Raw genomic sequence first — 24320 nt, forward strand, 5'->3', positions numbered from 1 at the left:
CTCGTAAAATCAGTATCTTGGTTGGCAAACCAACACAAACATTCTTCTCCGAAATTACAACTTTTTGGTGCTGAATTGAACCAAATTAACTTCTTTTCTGGACACATTTATAATAATAATAATAATAATAATAATATTTATTTATATAGCACTTTTCAACAAAACCAGTATTTGAACCAAAGTGCTTTACAAAGATTGATTAAATTAATTGAACAGATCAAAGTGAATTATAGAACAAAGTCAATGAAAGTAGGGTTCAAAGTGTTGCTTTTGCTATAGTTCATATTCACATAAAGTAACTGAGAATAACTGCTCCCCCATTTTCTTTTTAATTGCTGCTTTCACCCATAAATTGAATTGGTGAACCATGCTTACACAACATAAAGTCTTACTGATCATCTCGAGTTATGGAATCATACAGCACAGAAATGGGCTTTTGGTCCACCTTGTCCATGCTAACCATGATATCTAACTATGCTAATCCTATTTGATCATATTCAGCTTCTCTCTCTCTACACCTTTCATAACAAAGCAAATGCAAAATGTAAGCATTCATTTTGAGAGGACTACAAAATAAAAGAAAATATGTAATACTGAGGCTTTTTACGGAGCTGGCAAGCTCCCATTTAGATATTGTGAGCAGTTTGGGTCCCAAATCTGAGGAAGGATGTGCTGTCATTGAAAAGGGTCCAGAGGAGGTTTACAAGAATGATCCCAGGGATAAATCATTAACGTATGAGGAGCGTTTGATGGCTCTGGGCCTGTACTCGCTAAGACGTTTAGAAGGATGAATGCGGATTTCATTGGAACCTACCAATAATGAAAAGCCTAGATAGAGTGAATGTGGAGAGCATGCTTCCCGTAGTGGGATAATCTAGGACTAGAGGGCTCAACCTCAGAATAAAAGGATGTATCTTTATAATAGAGATGAGATGACATGAAACTTCTTTAGCCAGACGGTGGTGAATCTGTGGAATTCATTGCGGTGGAGGGCAAGTGATTGGGTATTTTTAAAGCGAAGATTGATAAGTTCTTGATTAGTAAGGGTGTCAAAGGTTATGGGGTTAAGGCAGGATAATAAGGTTAATAGCAAAAAATAGATCAGCCATGATCGAATGGCAGAGCAGACTCGATGGGCTGAATGACCTAATTCTCCCCCGATGCTCATGATATTGTTGAAGTATTTGTCCAATGCAGTTTAACCACTGTAATTGTATCTGCCTCTGTCACCTTCGCTGGCAGCTAGTCACATATTCACCAGTCCATCTGAATAATGTGCCTGTTAGATGTCCTTGACTGCAGTGATTTTAGTGAGAAGTTAATGACATCTTAAAATCACCAAATAGCTTTTAATTAAATTTTCCATTTAGACCTGTTCAACAGTTGCAGAGCAGCCAGTTTCAAAACTAACCTTTGTAACATCACCTACAGAAGTTTCTTAAAAACCTGACTTAAATCAGTTCTTTATCATCTGCTGACTGCAGTCTTTCTAATAAAACTCTCAATTTTAAAGGTTTACTTTAATACTGAGGTGTGGAATTTATTGAAGAAAGCTTTCACTGAAATCTAATTTCACCCAATTAAACTGAAAGAATTCCAGCAGGTGAAGGTTCTCAAATGAACTACTGCTTGAAATAACCTGTTATGGAGTCATATTGTGAAAAATGAGTAGTTTAGAATAAAGTAGATTACAGTAGAATAGTTACACTACACCATACAGAAATAACATAATATTTCAGTGGTCCACAGAAGTCCTTTCCTGACCACATTCTGTTCTTCCTACATTTCAAGACTGAATTAATCCAGTTAGTGGCTACAAAATGCTGCACAGTAATGGCTGCAGTTTCTATTCCACTTCCAAAATGCAATACTATATAGTAACAGCCCCACCGTACAGTTTAAATCTGTTTCACAGCAGTGTATTGTATTATATGAAACATTGGCTATAAAGTCCTTTGAAAATTACTTGTAAGGAAGGCGAAGGAAGCTATATAAATGTATTGTTTAAGAAAGAACTGCAGATGCTGGAAAAATCGAAGGTGGACAAAAATGCTGGAGAAACTCAGTGTGAGGCAGCATCTATGGAAAGAAGGAATAGGCGACGTTTCAAGTCGAGACCCTTGTTCAGACTGGTGTCGGGAGGGGGCGGGAAAAAGAAAGGACGAGGCGGAGATAGTAGCCATGTGAGAGAGCTGGGAAGGGGGAGGGGAAGGAGGGAGAAAGCAAGGACTATCTGAAATTAGAGAAGTCAATGTTCATACCACTGGGGTGTAAACTACCCAAGCAAAATATGAGGTGCTGTTCCTCAAATTTGCGCTGAACCTCACTCTGACAATGGACGAGGCCCAGGACAGAAAGGTCATATTCAGAATGGGAGGGGGAGTTGAAGTGCTGAGCCACTGGGAGATCAGGTAGGTTAGTGCGAACTCAATGTATCCCTTTCTTTCACCACATGTTGCAGCTACAGAAAACAAAACTGTGAATTAAACTGTTTTGTTACAACTCATGAAACAAAATCTATTAAAAAGTGCAGTAATTTTTTTTATCGCATATTGCACTTCTCTGAAGTCAATCAACAAACATCCAAGTAAGTGCAGTCACTAGAGCACACTGTGACATCTTAAGATTATAGGGACAGATCTCTGCCTCTCTGGTTCAATCATGTCATCTGTAACAAATGTCACATATGGTAATATTTTTGTATTCGATGTTCTGTTCATTTAACTTTGAGTACTGAGACTGCCTACAGGTAATATGCATTTGACAGGAATGAGAACAATATTTACCGTATAAATCTGGTAAACAGGGTACATAATGTACCTTGGCCGCTGGTATTATTGTACAAGTAAAATATTCAGCTTCACTCCACTTGATGGATAGGTCTTAATGTGGATACTTAAAAATGTTGTATATAAATAACTGAAAGGATGAGTACTCATTGTAACGCCATCAGCATCAAATACCACAACAGGAACCACGCATCAAAGTCCCTTTCTGGAGAAAAGTTTGCACCACACATTTGGAAATCTGTTAACGTGAACGTAAATTCTTTTCTGGTACCATTTCATTTCAATAGAAAATGTTATGTGATAACAGAACTGCTAGAAATATGTTTGCTCTTTTCTTGCTCTGACTATTATTCTGTTGTTGGCTCAAGGTGTACGTTCATGCATGCTGAATGTTCAGTTTCATCCCCTGGCAGCCAGAGCCTTCCACGCAAACAGAAGGTCAGCTTCCCCTGACACCTGCGTTCTAAGGAAGATAACCAAGTCCCAGCAATTGCAGCAAATACTCAGCATAGACACATAGAAACATAGAAAACAGGTGCAGGAGTAGGCCATTTGGCCCTTTGGGCCAGCACCGCCATTCAATATGATCATGACTGATCATCCAAAGTCAGTAACCCGTTCCGGCTTTTTCCCCATATCCCTTGATTCCTTCAGCAGGTCAAGCAGCATCGGTGGAGAGCAAAACAGAGTTAATGGCACAGATCAGTGATTTGGCATCAGAAAATGACTTAATGGAAGGTCATTAACCAGAAAGGATAACTCTGATCCTATCCCCATAGATGCAGCCCAACCTGCTGAGTGTTTCCAGCTTGCCCTGGATTTATTTCAGGTTTGCAACATCTGCAGTGTTTAGCTTTTGTGATTCTTCCATTGGCCCTTTTCACCTTCCAACTTTGCAACAGGAACAATTTGTGAGAAGTTGGGATAATAGTTCACTTTCTAGCCAAGTGATGTCAGGCCAGTTATGCTATTACTAAACATAAGCATAGCTATTTCAGCACAGTGCAGAATCTGCTACCATTCTGACCTCTATAGGTACTGATGCTTAGTGAAAAGCAATGCTATTTCATTCAACAAAAAGATTAATTATTTATTTCTAAATTCTCTGAATAAAATTCAATGTTAAGTCTTTCTTGTTAAAGGCACATGGACCTCAAAATTTGTAAAATATTATCAAAGCAGCTAAGAGGATTGTACCAGACAGAGTGCAGAGGGGATTCGTCAAGTGTTATCTGGAGAGAACATTTAATTCATCGAGGAGAGACTAGATTGGCTAGGCCTGTTTTCCTTGAGGGAGGAACCTAACAGAGGTGTATAAAATTATGAGGATACTGGAGACATCTAAAACCAGAGGCACCTTGGTTTAAGGTGAGGAGTAAGAGTGTTAAAGGATTTTCTTTCATCCAGAGGGTGGTTTTAATTTGGAACATACTGCTTGAGAAGGTGGGGGAAGCTAGTAATCTCGTTATGTTTAAAATTGAGCTGGGAAAGCATGAGTTGCAAATGCATCAAAGGCTACAGACCAAGTGCTGATATACGGGAATTATGTGGATGGGTGCTTGACGGTCAGCATGGGCACAGTGGACTCCAGGGCCTGCTTCTATGGTGAATGACTCTAGATAGTTGAAAGGCTTCTCAACTCACCACTAGTAGTTAGTCCTTTTTCTAAGGCTGTGACAAGGTCTGGAAATGAATGCTCCTAGCAAAATGAAACCTAGATATTTCACTAGGCAGCAAAAATACTCCTGTTGATCTAAAAATAAATGGCATTAATTTAGACCTACAAGGTTGAGGAACATAGAAACATAGAAACATAGAAATTAGGTGCAGGAGTAGGCCATTCGGCCCTTCGAGCCTGCACCGCCATTCAATATGATCATGGCTGATCATCCAACTCAGTATCCCGTACCTGCCTTCTCTCCATACCCCCTGATCCCCTTAGCCACAAGGGCCACATCTAACTCCCTCTTAAATATAGCCAATGAACTGGCCTCAACTACCCTCTGTGGCAGAGAGTTCCAGAGATTCACCACTCTCTGTGTGAAAAAAAAGTTCTTCTCATCTCGGTTTTAAAGGATTTCCCCTTTATCCTTAAGCTGTGACCCCTTGTCCTGGACTTCCCTAACATCGGGAACAATCTTCCTGCATCTAGCCTGTCCAACCCCTTAAGAATTTTGTAAGTTTCTATAAGATCCCCTCTCAATCTTCTAAATTCTAGAGAGTATAAACCAAGTCTATCCAGTCTTTCTTCATAAGACAGTCCTGACATCCCAGGAATCAGTCTGGTGAACCGGCTCTGCACTCCCTCTATGGCAATAATGTCCTTCCTCAGATTTGGAGACCAAAACTGTACGCAATACTCCAGGTGTGGTCTCACCAAGACCCTGTACAACTGCAGTAGAACCTCTCTGCTCCTATACTCAAATCCTTTTGCAATGAAAGCTAACATACCATTCGCTTTCTTTACTGCCTGCTGCACCTGCATGCCTACCTTCAATGACTAGTGTACCATGACACCCAGGTCTCGCTGCATCTCCCCCTTTCCCAATCGGCCACCATTTAGATAATAGTCTGCTTTCCTGTTTTTGCCACCAAAATGGATAACCTCACATTTATCCACATTATACTGCATCTGCCAAACATTTGCCCACTCACCCAGCCTATCCAAGTCACCCTGCAGTCTCCTAGCATCCTCCTCACAGCTAACACTGCCCCCCAGCTTAGTGTCATCCGCAAACTTGGAGATATTGCCTTCAATTCCCTCATCCAGATCATTAATATATATTGTAAATAGCTGGGGTCCCAGTACTGAGCCTTGGGGTACCCCACTAGTCACTGCCTGCCATTGTGAAAAGGACCCGTTTACTCCTACTCTTTGCTTCCTGTTTGCCAGCCAGTTCTCTATCCACATCAATACTGAACCCCCAATGCCTTGTGCTTTAAGTGTGTATACTAATCTCTTATGTGGGACCTTGTCGAAAGCCTTCTGGAAGTCCAGATACACCACATCCACTGGTTCTCCCCTATCCACGCTACTAGTTACATCCTCGAAAAATTCTATAAGATTCGTCAGTCATGATTTACCTTTCGTAAATCCATGCTGACTTTGTCCAATGATTTCACCACTTTCCAAATGTGCTGCTATCCCATCTTTAATAACTGACTCTAGCAGTTTCCCCACTACCGATGTTAGACTAACTGGTCTGTAATTCCCCATTTTCTCTCTCCCTCCCTTCTTAAAAAGTGGGGTTACGTTTGCTACCCGCCAATCTTCAGCAACTACTCCAGAATCTAAAGAGTTTTGAAAGATTATTACTAATGCATCCACTATTTCTGGAGCTACTTCCTTAAGTACTCTGGGATGCAGCCTATCTGGCCCTGGGGATTTATCGGCCTTTAATCCATTCAATTTACCCAACACCACTTCCCGGCTAACCTGGATTTCACTCAATTCCTCCAACTCCTTTGACCCGCGGTCCCCTGCTATTTCCGGCAAATTATTTATGTCTTCCTTAGTGAAGACGGAACCAAAGTAGTTATTCAATTGGTCTGCCATATCCTTGTTCCCCATGATCAACTCACCTGTTTCTGACTGCAAGGGACCTACATTTGTTTTAACTAATCTCTTTCTTTTCACACATCTGAATTATGAGCAAAGAGCTTGGCTAAAAATTAAAACAAAACAATGGAAACTATAGAAAATGAGCAAACAATAACTTCTCCTAATAAAATAACTAAGAAACCAAATAAAAGAGAAACCACTGAATTACTCAAAATAGCAAGAGCATTTTCATCTCCCAGTTTTTTCATTAACTGAATGTCATGTTTATATGAAGACATTAAATTTAAAACATTAATAAGTATGATTCACAATAGTATCTTTGGATTAATTGTATTTTGTATCTCTCAGCACCATTACAAACCCGCAACCTATCTCAGAGCATATTAAAATTCAATTACATAACATTGATAGCATATTTCTTCATAAGACAGCTAGACACTGAACATGCAGAAGATTTGTATAATGATAATTGTGAAATTCATGGATGGAATAGTAAAAATGTTGAAGGTTAATTTTGCATTTCATTGCACCTTTGTCCAAAGCAGAATTAGATCTTACTGTTTAGAGCAATAACAATAGTGGCTTAATCTATGGATAATTAAAAGGATCTTTTTAGCCGGGTTCATTAGCCTGAAGCAGCGAGTAGTTGAAGTTCACTATTGATGCCAGACTACTTGAATTAGTAATTCTGCCTGCGCTATCATTAATCCGGTTCTCCCAAGTTGTCAGTTCTAGTGCCCTTGTTACCTGCGGTACACAAAAATGCTGGAAAAACTCAGCGGGTGCAGCAGCATCTATGGAGCGAAGGAAATAGGCAACGTTTTGGCCTGAAACGTTGCCTATTTCCTTCGCTCCATAGATGCTGCTGCACCCGCTGAGTTTCTCCAGCATTTTCTGTGTACCTTCGATTTTTCAGCATCTGCAGTTCCTTCTTAAACCCCTTGTTACCTGAATTGTTTACACAGAAAGATTCAAAGTATGACAGAGATTGATAATCCAAACCAATTCAATTTACCTGAATGTTTAACGCAGGACCAGATAAGTGAAGCTCCCTACAGATTGGGGTTACACTCTAATGCAATACTGTCACAATTCTCTTATCAATGTTAACTACTGAAAAAAAAACTTGCATTCAAGCATTCATTAATAAAAATAATTACTGTTTGAATTAAATCATTACGTCCCTCGTGGGTTAAACAATTGCTATAGGAACTCTGGGTTAGGCGGCATTTGTAGAAGAAAATGGACAATCAAGGATCTTCATCAAAATATCAATTATGCCTCCACTCATGAGTAGTTTCAATCTTTCAGGATTTATCTATTCATCTGCACAAGCACAGTTAGTACTGAACTGATGCTGTGTTGAACATATTGAAAATGTATTTAAATATAAATTTTGATGCAAAATTCCTATTCCTTGTTCTGGCTTTGTATTCCTCATTTAATTCTCCAACACTAGTCTAAGCCAGGTAGTTTTATTTTTACTTATTCTGGGCTGAATCCAACCACTTGCTGACATCACCTGTTTCACCAGTGTCACACCAGCTGGTAAGCAAATGGTCCAAATCAGGCCAGGACATTGATTTTATCAGTGCAATAATCATCCAAACAATGCAGTGACTGTATGCAATAGCATGGGAAGAAGCAGGGAAGTGGAAAGTTCAAAGTATAAACCAAGATAAATGATTTCAAATTTGAGGAAGAGAAGAACATATTATAGGATGAAATGTTGAATAAATCAAAGTGATGCTGAGAGCCTATCTACAAGGTACATGGGTTTTTATCAAATAAAAAGATGAAAAACTGTTAATAATATTCACATAAGCAGTACATTTGAAAAATTACCTGGATTGTTAATGATTGAAGCATAGATCTGGGGTCAGATATATTTTTCTTTTGTGTTCAGATATAAATTATTACCTATGTTGCTGGAATGGAGGAAATTCAAGCAGATTGGATGTATCCAGGTCTAATTTTCTAACCATTTAAATTAATGGTTATACCAATGACAAGTAAACTCACATATCGGGAAAAAAAACTAGAGTCTTAGCCATTGGATAAACTTGGATTGTTTCCTCTGGAACATTGGAAATTGAGGAGAGACCTGATAGAAATTTTAAAAATTATGAGAGGCAGAGATAGGGTAAATAGTTAGAACCTATTTCTCAGGGTGGAAATGTCTGGGTGGCATAGCTTTTAGGTGAGAGAGTGAAGGGGCTGTCCCACCGCGGCAACCTAATTGGCAAGTTTAGGAGAGTTTGCAAAAGTGTCATGTTGCAGACCTCCTTTGACTATGTTGAAGACTAGCTTCAACTAGCTTCGGGAAAATTGGACACCAAATAGTGGAGAGTGATGACGACCTCCTTTGATCTCCTTCGACTATGTTGAAGACTATCTATGACTATCTTCGACTACCTTTGATTACCTTTGACTACCCTCGATTACCTACAAATAACATGCCGACCTATTACGACCTACCTCGACTAAACCTACGAGTAAAAAAAAATCGACTTTTTCCACGGCGACCTTTTTCTACTCGCGGGCATTTCTCAGCATGTTGAAAAATACGCCGCGACCTGCCTGAGGCCTCGAGTACACCGTCATGCTCGAGTACTACTCTCGAGCATGAAGAAGAGTTACAAAGACCTCCTAGGACCTTGTGTCGACCATGCTGCGAGTATGTGTCGAGGGCAAACTCTTCTGAACTCACAGATTAGGTCGCCGCAGTGGGACAGCCCCTTGAAGGTTTAAAGATGTGTGAGGAAAGGCATTTTTTTTACACAGAGAGTGGTTGATGCCTGGGAAGGGTTTCCCGAGGTAATGTTGGAAGCAGATACGATAGTGGTGTTAAAGAGGCTTTTAGACAAGCACGTGAGTATGCAGGGAATGGAAGGACATGGATCATATGCAGGTGGTGGAGATTAGTTTAATTTATTATCATGTTTAGCACAGACATAGTGGGCCAAAGGGCCTGTTCTTGTAGTTTATTGTTCTATGTTCTGTGAGATCTGAGGGGTAAGGTTTTCAAACAGGTGATGGTTACCTGGAGGTGGTAGAAGCAAATTTTAAAAAAAAATGCTCTGATTGATACTTGAATGGGAAATATATAAAGGGATACAGGCCTAATGCTGACAAATGCTTCACGCCCATCAATGGCACACATGACTTATAGCACCATATGGACAACCTTCATCCACCACTTGGTCACCCTTCCCATTGGATAAGGTTGACCAGGAAAGCCATTGCATCATTCAGCCCTTAATCTGAAAGGGGTCATCAGCTGTTTTAACCTTCCATTACCCCAACAATGCTTTCCGCCACCTCTGCAATGCAACCACCCACTTGCAGGCTTCTGTCTAATGAAATACCCAGATAAATGGCCTCTGCTGTCAGTCAGATTACCTGCAGGCAGGAAACTCTCCAAAGGCAGCCACAATATGAAATGGGGTTTTCAACCTCGCACCACACCCACAGGTGACATTTCTGACCTGAAAGTCTATTATCACAACTCTGAGACTGAGAAGCTTTGAATAAGAGAAAACTCAAACCAATATTGTAAATTTGAAATTAACATAAGTTGGCATCAACAAATTCATTTATATATTTGAAAATGATATACAAAATATATCTACACTATAAAAATGTCCTGTCCAGCTGGCCTAAAGCCTACAAGGAACAAATGCATTCCACCACTTAAGGTTTATAATTAATCTCTGAATGATCTATTTCTAGAGAATAGTTCTAGGTCTAAGTTCACTCTGCCAAAAGGATTGTTGGACTCAAATATTAATGCCTAGAAATTCCAGTGCACTCTAATGCATAAAAAAAGTACCCATTATTTGAAAATGTGCCATCATCACTCTGCACTTGGAGCTGGGCTCAGAAAGTTGTCCACAGAAAATCCCTGCAGCTAACCTTTAGTGGTAGCTAGGGAGGACTCAAGGCAGCACTCACCTGAGGTTAGGAGCAGGGAAGATCAGGATGGAACTTTGTGTGGAGAAGAAAGATCCATTCATTTAAATGTCAGATTGTCAGGGAACCAATGTATATTAGGTAAGAGTGGGTTGAAGCAGATCGAGTCATAGAGAGATGTAGTACATAAACAGGCCCTTCAGCCCTCGAGTCCACACTGACTGTCAAGTGCCTATTTACATTAATCCCACTATTTTTCTCCCTGCAATCTTTTCAACATCCCAAGATTCTACCATTCAACTCTACACTGGAGGCAATTTTCAGTGGCAAATTCACGTACCAACCTGTATGTCTTTGGGCTGTGAGAGGGACCAGAGCATTTGGAGGAATCCCACATGGTCCCAAGACCTCACAAATCCCAATGATAAGAGAACTCAGGACAATGCCTTAATGTTTAGCCTAGGAAAACAAGTATGCCAAATGCCTTCTTTACTACCCCCATCTATCTGTCTCCATTTTCATTTCCAGCCAGCTATCAATGTGCACGCCAAGATCTCATTGTACATCAATGCTCTTCGGGTTCCTGCCATTCAGTCTATACGTCCTAACAGAATTTAACTTCCCAAAGTAGATTACCTCAGATTTGTCAGGATTAAATTTCATCTATCACCACTCTTCCCCATATTCAGCTATCCTACAGTATCTTTAGACAAAGCTATTCATCCCTCCAACAAATTTCCTGTCTTCTGCAAACTTGTGAAACAGACCACCTACAGTCTCTTCACGGGCATTTATATATATTACAAACAACAAAGGTCCCAGCACTGATCACGACCTGCTATAGACTTCCAGTCAGAAAAACACTCCACTACCCTCTGCCTCCTATCACCAAGCCATTTTTGGATCCCCTGTGTCTTAATCTGTAGGACCAGCCAACCATGCGGGATCTTGTCAAAAGCTTTACTGAAGTCCATGTGAACCATGTCGATCTTTCTGGATCTTCTCGAAAAACAACTAGTTTTGTGAGGCGTAATCTCCCCCTGCAAAAAAACCTCACTGACTTCTCATCAGTCCATCTTTCCAAGTGAACATGAATGCTGCCCCTCAGAATCTTCTCCTACAGATTTTCTCCTACTGATTTAAGGCTTGCCAGCCCATAGAATTGTGGATCATATGTCCAGGTTTTTTAATTAAATTAATCTCTGCAAGGATGCTTCATTCTGGGATAACTAAAATATGAAAACAACTTGCATCAATATAGAACTAAATTACATGAAACCTTTTCATGATGCCGACTCCCACTTCCAGAACACCTCCAATATAATTCTGTTTACAGATTTAGCTTTCACTCTCCACCAGTGTTGTCTGATCTTACCAGTAATTTATTGTGCGTTTAATAATTGTATTGTCCAAGTAAATGATTCAAGATGTCGATACAAATAACTTTTTGTTAACCAACAACAAAGATTCTTATGTGAGATCAATGTTACAAACACATTGAGTGTAGTTTCTACTCACCCTCCTGGAGTCTTCAGATTGGAAAGGTTAGATGCATCAAAAACATCTTTGCTTGTGAGATGAGCCTTTAATAAAGAACAAATAAGTAACTATAAGCATGATTATGTTCTAAACAATGAATATTACAGCAATTTTAGGAGATATTACACATCCTTTCCTGTTGCTTTAACATGAAACACATAATGAAGTATATGTTTGTGAAAACTTAATTTCAGCAATAAATGCCCTGTTTACAAATGCATCGTATATTGAACATATGGAGACAAGAGAAATTGAATTTGTAAAGGTGGGTTCCATGCGACACAGTAGGATGTGAAATGAATATCTTTACTACAGAACCACATAAAAATGCAACAAAATTCAAATGATATTTCATGGAAGATGAAACACATCAAGTTAGAACCTGTTGATCCACAGAATTGTTATCTGAAAAAGAACCAAGGAAAAGAGGACATAATATATTAGACATAAGATATTTTAAATTAATATAATTTGCTTGTCCATTCATATAAAATAAATGGAATAAATAAATATCCCAGTTACCAGAATCATGAACCTAGTTTATTAACTTTTTGAATGGAGGCTAAATTAATCAAACTTAAACCAATGGAAAACAGCTGCAAATATTCTAAAAATGGTGAAAAAAATATACGTCTATTATATCTTTCATAAATAGCTGCTATTGGCATGAAATGACTATCATAATTATAATTTTTTTATATTTAAAAGAAAACATGTTACAATATACCATTTAAACCAGGTTTTCGTACAAATCTAGAAGTTGGTTACTTTCTGTCACATTATTAATGACAAAGCCGTGCGATATTTGTCACCATGACATACAACTCTGGGTCGAATCTGTATCTCGGTACACTCATCTCGGTCTGAGAGCGTGCAATCATTGAAATCATTCAGAAATGATCTTTACACAAGGGAGGGAAAGGCTCCAGAAACTACATGTTGGATGTGTGCATTAATAAGATCTAGAGACTATGCTGTGCATTACCATCAGTACGCACTATGGCCATCAGCAATCAAATGTACACTGCTTAGAATGTGGCCTGAACTACAGTGCCCTGCCAATAAACATCTTATATATGATATATGTTATATATTATAATATGAGGGTAGTTCAGTCTACATTCAAGACTACACAACATCCAAAGAATGACTGTCCTGGCACCATTTATTATCCATCCATGTTCTCCAGGGATGCTGCCTGATCTGCTGAGTTACTCCAGTCAATGTCAATTTTAATGTCAATTAGAAATACTAATTGTACAATGCCAGATGTTGATATATATAACTTATTTATTCAATGTGCTTATTAGAGTCTTTAGAAAACAGAACATTAACAGACAATACACATGTTGAAACTTAAACAGTGGCAAGATGAGATCATTATATACTGTACCCCTATATTACAATTGGAATTTAGCAGCTTACAGCACAACCGCCTCTTGGATTTTCCTTTGGGACACAAAGGTAAAAATATTCAGAAATTGAACATTTTCACTGATCATGCACTGAAATGTGCCATGGTGCTTAAACTGAATTTTTTATAAGATAAACCAAGAAACGTTGCAAGTGCAATCCTACTCACGAACAGATGCCACATCTGATGTAATAAAGCAGATCCTTTTGCTAAAAATGAATTTGTTCCATTTCACTATTTTTGACTCCAGATTCAAAAATAGTGAAATGGAACAAATTCATGCTTGGGATTATAAAAGTTCTCAGGAACAGAATCCTATCGTTCCTGGGGAGGCCCCCTCGACTCCATTCAAGGACCCAAGCAGTCGTTCTAGGTGCGACAGAGGTTCACCTGCATCTCCTCCAACCTCATCTATTGCATCCGCTGCTCTAGATGTCAGCTGATCTACATCGGTGAGACCAAGCGTAGGCTTGGCGATCGTTTCGCCGAACACCTCCGCTCGGTCCGCATTAACCAACCTGACCTCCCGGTGGCTCAGCTCTTCAACTCCCCCTCCCATTCCGTATCCTACCTCTCTACCGTGGGCCTCCTCCATGGCCAGAGTGGGGACCACCGGAAATTGGAGGAACAGCACCTCATAGGGCACCTTGGGCAGTCTGCACCCTAGTGGTATAAACATTGAATTCTCCCAATTCTGTTAGCCCTTGCTGTCTTCTCCCTTTCTTAGCTCGCCCTCAGCCCTCGGGCTCATCCTCCTCCTTTTTCCTTTCTTCTCCCCCCCCCACCCTCCATAAGTCTGAAGAAGAATTTCGGCCCAAAATGTTGCCTATTCCTTCGCTCCATAAATGCTGTTGCACCCGCTGAGTTTCTCCAGCACTTTTGTCTACCTATGATGAATATAAATCCATGATAATTTTCCAATTTGGCATGAGAGGTGATCTCTCACAAATATACAAAATTGTTAGAGCTTAACATGGTTGATATGGAGTTGATGTGCCCCCTGGGTGTGGTGTCTCGAACCAGAAACCACTGTTTTTGAATAAAGAATTGGCTATTTATGACTGAGATGAGAAGACATTTCTTCACCCACGAGGTTCTTGAATCTTTGTAAGTCACTTCCCAATGGGGCTGTGGAAGCCCAGTTGTTGTGTATACTCAAGACTGAGTAAATTTAATATTTCGAGGGATATTGGATTAGTGCAGTAAAATAAACTTGTGGTAATAGATCAACCATAAATGGCAAAGCCGGAATCAAATAGCCTAATCTCGCATCTATTTAAAATGGTTTTATTTGTCATTTTATATTCTATAATATATTGTGGTAGCAAAAACCAATTCGAAATGAAGTAGATCAAGCAAGGTATTCATAAATAATCTTCTGAACAACATAATCCTTAAGATGTGCATAGATATTTATGGTTAGGTTTAGAGTCTAATTATGAACCCGGCCAATTGTTACCTCATGCAATCAAAGTGTAAATTTGTGCATATGTGCAATCATTTCACTGAGTACTTCATATCTCTTTATACATTTCTATGTGGCAGATGATATTCCAATGCAACAGTTTTGATGTTAATATTTATGACAACTATACAAAGAAAAAATATTCAAATCCTTTGTATGTTGCCCAATATTTAATTTTTGTTAAATTGTTCGATCCTTATATTCACAATGTCTGCAAAACCTCTCAGGACTTGTGACAAATCACATTAAGACACAATTAATCTTCAATAATTCAACATAACATTACATGTAATGAAAATAAATAAACCAAATTACTTGTTACTTCACAACCATTGAAATATTACTCTTCTGTAAACGATTTATGATGTTTTTTTATATAATTAGCATACTGCGTGCATTCTGAGATATTCACAGGATTTTCATTTATTTATGTGTCAACATTATATATAATGACATAAAAAACAGTTTTACAATCAGAAGGTTATTATTTCAGTTTCCCTCTCTAAAGTTGCAAGGATGTACTGTGTCTCGACCCGAAAAGTCGCCTATTTCCTTCGCTCCATAGAAGCTGCCTCACCCGCTGAGTTTCACCAGCATTTTTGTCTACCTGCATCTCTAAAGGCAGCCAGTTCAACCACGGCATCACCCTTATTACAGAAAAATAAAATTTGCAGGAGATAAAGTGAAGCTAATTGTGATGGGCAAGGAGTAAATCCAGACAATATTAGTATGTAATGGGCTCTTGATTTACAGCAGTGAATGGAAGGATGTTGTAGAAGGAGGAGGAATGGGCAGGATCAGGGATGAGAGGTTAGAGTCCAATTAACGTTGTCTTTTCTAGGAAATTGGACTTTGAATATCCTGTTTATTACACAAGGAAGCATGCATTTGTACTTCCAAACAAACTTTAGATTTTACAATGATTTTAATGTAACCTTTGTTTTACATAAGTGGTGCAATGACACCCACATTGCAGAGCAATTATCCTCACAATGGCAAACGCCGTTCATATTTACATAGTGCACTCAACAAGTTAATACTTATAACCTTTGTATTCATTGAGAGGACATCAATACTGTTATCTCCCTGACAGCAAATAAAAAGTGCCTTTTTAATCTCTCTTCTGTTTTCCCTATTTATTACTCAAATATTCAGGAAAAGCAGTTCCAAATGAATGAGATTCCTCTATGAACTAATGACTTCATGACAAAACATTCCAGTCCTATATCTGCACATATGGTCCTGCCACTCTGTTATTTAGTCCAACAATGGTGAGGAGGGTGTTTGGCCACATATTAAACACAGCTTAAAGACACAATTCAATGTCAGAAGAACGGAATGTATCTCAGCTCATATTCAAGGTCATTCTGATCCTAAACTCCAAAAGTTTACAATTGTCCCTCAAACCACTGCTGACCCAGTTATAAATCATGTGTTCAGCAGAATCCTTAAACATTACAGAATCTTATAAAGGAACAGCTTGTCAAGTTGAACTGATTGCCAACCTGTTTCTGAATAAATTACTCTTGTTTTAGCCCATCAGCTTCCACACTCGAGTCAATGTATTTGGTGTTGAAAGAAAGGCATAAATTTGGGTGATTCTGTGAGGTCATTATATTTTTGTTCATTCGTGAAATGTGGGCATTACTGGCAAGTCCCGTAATTATTACCCTGCTGTATTTGAGTGGTTTGCTGGGCTATATTTTGAAATATGTCAATTTAAATTCTCCAGCAACCCATCTGATCATTAATCGAGGCCTCTGGTATTATCGGCCTGGTAACATAATCTGGTAAAGGATTCTGCAGCCTTATGACAACACCTGAAACAAAGAATCAAGTACATACAGTCTAAGAAAACAGAAATCTAAAATAATGAACCTGGCAGCAATAGCTTTATGGTTACAGAACTGGAGTGTTCAGCATAGGAAAAGCTATTTCAAATCAACTATGAGTGTTTATGACCCATTCGTCTGTCAATACAGATCATAGCTGAAATGATAATTTCTTAGTGCCAGTCTAGATGAACACCCCAGGTAATGATATAGCTCGAGTGGCAACATACATTTTCTGTCATAGTATTTATTAGTTTGAGTATACAACTACTCCAAACAGTCTCCAAGCCTCAGAATGATAGTGGTGTTGTAAACTTTAAATTAGGAACCTACAGGATAGAAAATAAGCTAAGAGGCTGGCTGTAAATAAGAACAGAATCAAACTGTTGGCCAGATAATTCCATATGTAGAAACATTCAGTAATTGCTTCTTTAATTGTATCCTTCATACCAAACTAAGCTGTTCATGCAACAAGCAAGCATGTCTAAGCTGCTGCAGAAAGATATAACAGCTGTCGAGGATAGATCGGGCAGCAGAAGGAGGCTGCACAAGTTAACAATAATAAGGGCAAGAAAATAGTGTTTGGCAACCAAGTGAAGGAAGAAAGGTTCATGGAAAGTTAAAAGAATGGAAAACCTGCTGTCATTTTGTCAACAGCCAGAAGGTGTGTCATGAAAAAGAGTCCAAAAGTCAAAGCAATATGTGAAGCATGGAAGGAGAGATGCAATACTAAGGACAATATTGTCCGTTGCAAATCGTTGGATGGCTTGAATATTTCCACCCTTCCAATGGCAAGAAAAACAGCTCAATTCATCATCCACCCCATCTGCTGTCTGTGGCATCTTATTATGCACAAAGTGCAAGCTTGCTGCCCTCATCATCACAATGACTGCAACTCAAATATCAACATAACATTGTAAAGCATGTTACATCAAGAAGCAAGGTTTTACATCAAAAACAATAGAAATCTTGAGCTATTTCCAATGAAGGAAGTGGACTAATTATAGGTCCTTTTTTTTGGCTTACTTTATTGTAACATATGTAGAAGTCATGAAACCATGTGTCAGTAAGAATCTTAGGAATTAAATAGCTACGGGGCACCTGGACCAGATGGCATTCTACAGATTCTATCAGGAATGAGTGAGGAAATAGGATTGACTTGTATTTTGATGACTTCCACAAATAGATAAACTGCGTAGAAAATCACTAGGTCTTTAATATAATCCCAGTATTCAAAAATATGGAATTTTGTCTAAAATTAAACATGCATGACATTTTTTGTAAATGCTAACAATATTTAGGCAATAGAGGCAACCTAGTTTTCATTGCATGTGCAGCACTGACCAGCTTCAAAGTTCTCTAAACTATTTACAAAATTCTGGAAAACCATGGAGACACATTCACGACAGTATTGCAGACACTGTTATAGATGTTCATGGTACTTCACGGGCATTAATGGAACACGTGACACCAAGGTGTTAAGGATGGAACCAAAGGAGCTAGAAGGAAAGAGAGAGTGGACAGAGGGAAGAGGAGAGGAGTTTCAAGGCAGAATTCCAGAACTTAAGCTATAGGCAGCTGAAGACATGATGGCATATAGTGCTGTGATGAAAATCAAAGGCACACACTAATAGAGAAAGCCAGAATGCTCAGACTTCAGAGACTTGAAGGCTGGAGGAAGTGGGAGCCATGAAGATGTACGAAAGCAAGAATGAAAAATGTAAAGCTTGTACATTTGTCATTCTCCAGGCTAATGTAGATCAGTAGCACATGGCCAAAGAAGAGAGCAAAATGGAAAGTAAATAAAGAAAGCAGTTACACGGGAACAAAAATGAATTCAACAAAGCTAAGAATGTGTTGGAAGCACAAGAAACTGTAGATGCTGGTATCCCAAACAGAAACCAAACTGCTGGAGGAACTCAATGGTCCAACAGCATCTGTACTGCTTTCCAATTGTTTGATGTTGCCCAATCTTCTTCTGTCCAACACATATTTAGAATCTGGACCATAATGGTCAAAGTTACCTGCAGGAGACCATGACGTCAAAGTGGTCCAAAAAGTCATAGAGATGCATGGAATGTGATTCTTTGACCCACTGAGTGTGTCCTGACCATACATCCATTCTCCCCATTTTTCATCAACTCCCTCCTGATGCCATCACTCATGTAAACATTAGCAGTAATTTACAGTGGCTAATTAATCTACCAACCCAGATGTCTTTGGGATGTGGGAGGAAACTCTAATACCCAGAGAATGTGCAAATTCCACACAGACAATGCCCGAGATCAGGATTGAACGCAGGTCTCGTGCTGTGAGGCAGTGGCTCTACTAACGACACCCCGTGTCACCAGTCAATTCCTGTCTCCCAAGGTGAACTGAAGAAAATCATCTTCAGCTTTCTCTGATTTAATTTCTACTTATCTTTGTTTCGCCAAGTCTAACCTTGCACGATCATCAGCTAAAATCTCATCAATTTACAAAATGCTAACCATGACAGTAACAACAATGCACCAATTATGTCAGACTTTACCAAGCATGGGAGTTAAAATGCCAGATGCAGGGGCTGAGTGAGAACAGTAAATATTTCACTTGCGCTGCTAACTGAGCACCCACCGTGCAGATAGCAGGGTATAGGAGATTGAAATCGGCCGTAAAACATTCTGACATACAATGCAAAACGGTTCCACTTTTGCTAATTTTCTTACAACTTCACTGCATTCCTTGGAGTGGTCCTCTTGTAAAAGTCAATATCTCCTTTTAAAATATTAGCAATTTACAACTTTGAAGTCCCACTTTATGCATACAAATAAGATGAGCTACTTAAATGCAATTATAATGTTCAAGGTCCACGAGCAACTTGCACTGCAGCTACAGGAACTCAAAGGCAACATTTCATGATGTGAAGATTAACTAATTGAACATATTGGATCTCTGTATGACACTGCAATTGCGTCTGGATAGCTCAAGAAAGGAAATGATTATTCTAATGCCCCAGTGTGTATGTGTCCAAATGCTAATCAGCATTTCAGAAGATGGTGCCACTGTTTCTTTCAGGGGTAGAACTAGAGTTTGTTGACGGTGGGAAGAAGATTGAAATTTTAAATCATCAGTCAGTCTTCTGCCTCTGCCTCTTCTATGTGTGTGTTACAATGTTAAAACTGCACGACAGATGACATTCCCAGCCAGCTTATAAATGACAACCTGAGTTAGGAAGAAAGGTCATGCTTACATTTTCCAGCAGATAGATATTGTCACTATAGCATATACTTGTATACTTGTATATTTGTATACTGTATGTAGTAGAATTAAGCACACTGCAATGAAAATGTGACTGAAACAATATTTATCCTATCCATCTTGAGGTCCAAGGATAGGCTGTGCATGAGGACAAAGAGCTTCGGTACCAGCAGAAATCGTCATCAAATCATTTGAATCCAATGAACTCAAACAGACCTCAGTGACATATGACTGGTGCTCATCATGCAATTTCACCCAAGTGTTGAAAAGATCAACAAATAACAGAAAACTTGAACCATGAAACCTGGCCTCGCTCATATACGAGGGCCTGCCCACTACTATTACAGGTGATGCTTGGCTTCTTTTCTCTCCCACAAACCATTTAATTCCCCTTTCTCTCTCCTCAACTGGAATGCCACATGCAAGGACCTTTCTGTCATTAATGGTGATAACATTAGATCAAATGCCTATGCACTTTCCTCCCTTGCTCTTCCTGTTAGATTAAAAGGATCTCAGCTGCCTTGACACGAAACACACACCTTCCTTTTGTGTTTTCTTCCACCTCCCCTCGTCATGTGTTAAATGACTGATAAATGTGCATTATCAATCCTCATCTGCAGCCTTTGAACACATTGCACACCAAAACACCTCTTCATCACTGTCCAGTTGTGAGGACTGCACACACTGCCAGTTCCATTCTTATTAGTCCAGCCATTGCCAGACAATCACTTACAAGGCTTTCTCTTCCCATTATTACCTCTGGTTCTTCAAAGAACCTGTCCTTCTCTGAGCCCATTTGTAATCACTCTCCTGCAACATCAGACAAAAGATCATCTCATTCCCACGTCAATACTGAAAATTCCCTAGTCTAGCTCACTGCCATCTCCTCCCCTGTCACACATTTCCTATGCTGAAAGCTACATCAAATCCTCAATTATCTCCAGACCCAAAGAAGCAGTAACTAAAGTTACAACTATTGGTAGTCATAGCCATGGCTATCAAGTACCTACTCTCTGGAATTTTCTTCCTAAATATTTACCGTTGTCCACCTTTCTGTCAGGCATTCCTTCAAACATTTAATTTCTCCTTTTGTTTTCTATAATCCCCCTATGAATTGCCTTCTAACCATTTTACCAAGATTACATAGATACATCGATAATAGGTGCAGGAGTAGGCCATTCAGCCCTTCGAGCCAGCACCATCATTCAATGTGATCATGGCTGATCATCCACAATCAGTACCTCGTTCCTGCCTTCTCCCCATATCCCCTGACCCCGCTAGCCCTAAGAGCTCTATCTAACTCTCTTTTGAATGCATCAGGTGAATCGCCCTCCACTGCCTTCTGAGGCAGGGAATTCCACAAATTCACAACTCTCTGGGTGAAAGATGCAATGCAAGTAGAAGTTTTATATATGTAAAGATATCTTAAAATTGGGAAGGCGTGATGCCATTCAAGGTGTGGGGACGTTGTGGTACAGCTTGTTGAGCCGCTGCCTCACAGCTCCAGTGGTCCAGATTCAGTCCTGACCTTCTGTTCTGTCTGTGCAGATTTTGCTTATACACTCCATAACCACATGGCTTCTTCCGAGTGCTCCTAATTGCTCCCACATTCTAACGACAGTCGGGTTGCTAGGTTAATTTTGGCTGGTGCAAGTTGCCCCTAGCAGGTGGACGATATAATCTGGAGGGGGGGGTTATTAATGGGAATGTGGCCAAGTTAAAATGGGTTGGGGAAAGACTGGTGGAGAAAAAGGCCTAAGGTCCTTTTTTTAATTGCATAACTATCTATGAATTTGCAAGTCATGATTACTGAAGGCACTCAAAGTTTTATGGCACAAGAGGAAGATATCCACTCCAAGACCTCTTTAGCTAAAAAATAACTATCCAGACTCACACCACTTCCCAGTTCTTGGCCTTAGCTTTACAGGTTGTGACACATTGTTCTGGTTACTTCTAAAATGTGCTGAGTATTTCTGCCCCGATTCACCTTTTCAAAAAGATTCAACCCCTTACCAATTGGTTACCTATATATCTTAGTGAGACAAAAAATGCTGGAGAAAATCAGCGGGTGCAGCAGCATCTATGGAGCGAAGGAAATAGGCAACGTTTCGGGCTGAAACCGTTCGCTCCAGAGATGTTGCTGCACCCGCTGAGTTTCTCCAGCATTTTTGTCAACCTTAGATTTTCCAGCATCTGCAGTTCCTTCTTAAACAATACCTAAATATCTTTATCATTTTAATCTTTCTGCCAAATACCATAACTTGACATTGGTGTTTATTTCTCTGCTCAAGGTCCTTCCTACTCATCATAGCTAGGCCTCTCATAATTTAATAAATTTTGATGCAACACAGATAAAGGGCATAAAATAAAGAAGATATTGATTTAACATTCATGAAGAATGATCCATTACCTGCCTCATGCCTGCTGAATCTTAATGCCATTACTATTTATGAACCCAAAGTTCATCATCAGAGAATGGGTAAAAATATCTAAACTGATGGAAGAATTATGCAGGACGAGGAGAGAATCTGCTGCTGGTCCGAATGTCAAGAGTGGCATTTCCATTTTGATTAACTAATGCAGCCCACTTTGGAAAGAAGGGTCTCAAGTGAAATTTCCTCACCTCGCTAATGTTGTTTAGCCACCTGCCCTTAATTAATATTGCTACCCTTGTCTTTAATAATACTGTCATTCTGTCATGCCAAAGTCGGTTGCACAATGTACCATATTTAATACATGGATGACAGAGAAAGATAGCATACACTGTCCTTCAAATGGATCTACAGATGTACAACTGAAAGAGCTACCCCAGTTTGTTTGGACATAGAACATAAAGGTAGAAGAGTACAACACACGGGCATGCCCTTCGGCCCACAATGTCTTTGTTGAATATGATGCCAAATTAAACTAATCTTTTCCTGCACATCCACATCCCTCCATTCCTGCATATTCATGCGCCTATTCAAAAGCCTCTTAAACATCAGCATTGTATCTATTTCCACCACTACTCCTGGCAGCATGTTCCAGGCACCTACCACTCTCTTTCTGTAAAAAACTTGCCCTAAATATCTCCTTTGAATTTTCTCCCTTTGACATAAACCTATAACCTCTAGTCTTTGGCATTTCCACCCTGAGGAAAAAGTTTTGACTGTCTACCCTATCTATACCTCTCTTTATTTTATATATTGCTATCAGGTCTGCCCTCAAATTTCGACACTCCTGAGAAAACAATCCAAGTTTGTGCAATCTGTCCTTAGAGAATCTCCAAAGCTTCCATGTCTCCATGTTGGAGTAATACAACACTTCTTCAGTTAATGGCCACATGCCTGGCATTTGTTTAACTTCACTGAAGATTCTTTGAGATAAACTGCACAAATAACAGTTTTTTAGTGCATATTTAATTAATAAACAAACAATATAATCCTGGTCGTAATTGATTTAGTTAAAATCCAAGATCAAAGCAGAGTTTAAGAGTTAAAATCACAAAAATAGGAGCAGGAATCAGCAATGATGCATCGCAGGCCTGCTCTGTCATCCATTAAAATCATGCTCATCTGGTCTCCACCATAACCCTCAATTCCCCACGACATCTAAACAAGCAGGGCTTGAATATATTCAATAACTTGGCCTCCATGGCATTTGGGCAAGCATGCTTCAAAAACATTGGCACTCAAATTAACTGCTTCTCATCATCTTGGTTGTAAATGAGTAACTCCATATTTTAAACTATGCTCCTTAACTCTAGAGTCCTTCCCAAGGAGAAACATCCCCTCAACATCCATCTTGCCAAGCCTGCTCTGAATTTGATGTTTCAATTCACCTCTCATTCTTCTGAACTGCAATGAGTACAGGGCTCACCTAATCGATCTTTCCTTACAAGACAACTCGCTCAATCCATAAATCAGATGTAAACCTTCTGTGAACTGCTCCCAATAGAGGACAAAAAGATATACAGTACTGTAGGTTTCGAGTATAGTGTTTAGTTTTGGGCACCATGTTATAGGAAAGATGTTGTCAAGCTGGAAAGGGTACAGAGACGAGTTACAAGGATGTAGCCAGGACTCGAATGTCTGAGCTATAGGGAGAGGTTGAGTAGGCTGGGACTCCATTCCTTGGAGCGCAGAAGGATGAGGAGTGATCTTATAGAGGTGTATAAAATCATAAGAGGAATAGATCGGGTAGATGCATAGAGTCGGGGGGGATCAAGGACCAGAGGACTGAAACAAATAAAGGCAAGCAGAAGAACCAACTTTGGTGGGGAGAGAGAGAGATGGAAAAAAACACTAAATAACGTGAGTGACCGAATGAGGGACTTACCTGCAAGCCAGCCAGGAAACCTGTTCGACCGGAGCCCATAATAACCTGACCCGTTTAAATCCGATACCCGTTTAAATCTTTCCCATCCACCAATACATCCAATTAGTTCAAATGGTTCTGAAGAAAATTTTATCTGAAGTACACTTTGTTAATTGAATGTTAAGGGGCATGAATCCAGAGGGATGAAATTACCCCTCCGTCAATCCCTGGCATGAACACCAAAATGCACTATTCTGATATAATCTACAAAATT

The 24320-nt window shown here is 39.5% G+C and overlaps 1 protein-coding gene across 1 annotated transcript in view; it reads right to left on the reverse strand.

Annotated features, from left to right (window-relative positions):
• The window catches only part of LOC129712661 (protein unc-13 homolog C-like), a 221118-nt gene that overhangs the window by 169501 nt on the left and 27297 nt on the right, over nucleotides 1-24320 (reverse strand). The window contains exons 3-4 of the mRNA XM_055661267.1: nucleotides 12185-12207; nucleotides 11782-11846 (exon numbers count right to left, since the gene is read on the reverse strand). Of these exons, the coding sequence (XP_055517242.1) occupies nucleotides 11782-11846; nucleotides 12185-12207 (88 nt within the window). The remainder of the gene's footprint in view (nucleotides 1-11781; nucleotides 11847-12184; nucleotides 12208-24320) is intronic.

The sequence above is a fragment of the Leucoraja erinacea genome, chromosome 33, assembly GCF_028641065.1.
Source record: "Leucoraja erinacea ecotype New England chromosome 33, Leri_hhj_1, whole genome shotgun sequence".
Taxonomy (NCBI): Eukaryota; Metazoa; Chordata; class Chondrichthyes; order Rajiformes; family Rajidae; genus Leucoraja; species Leucoraja erinaceus.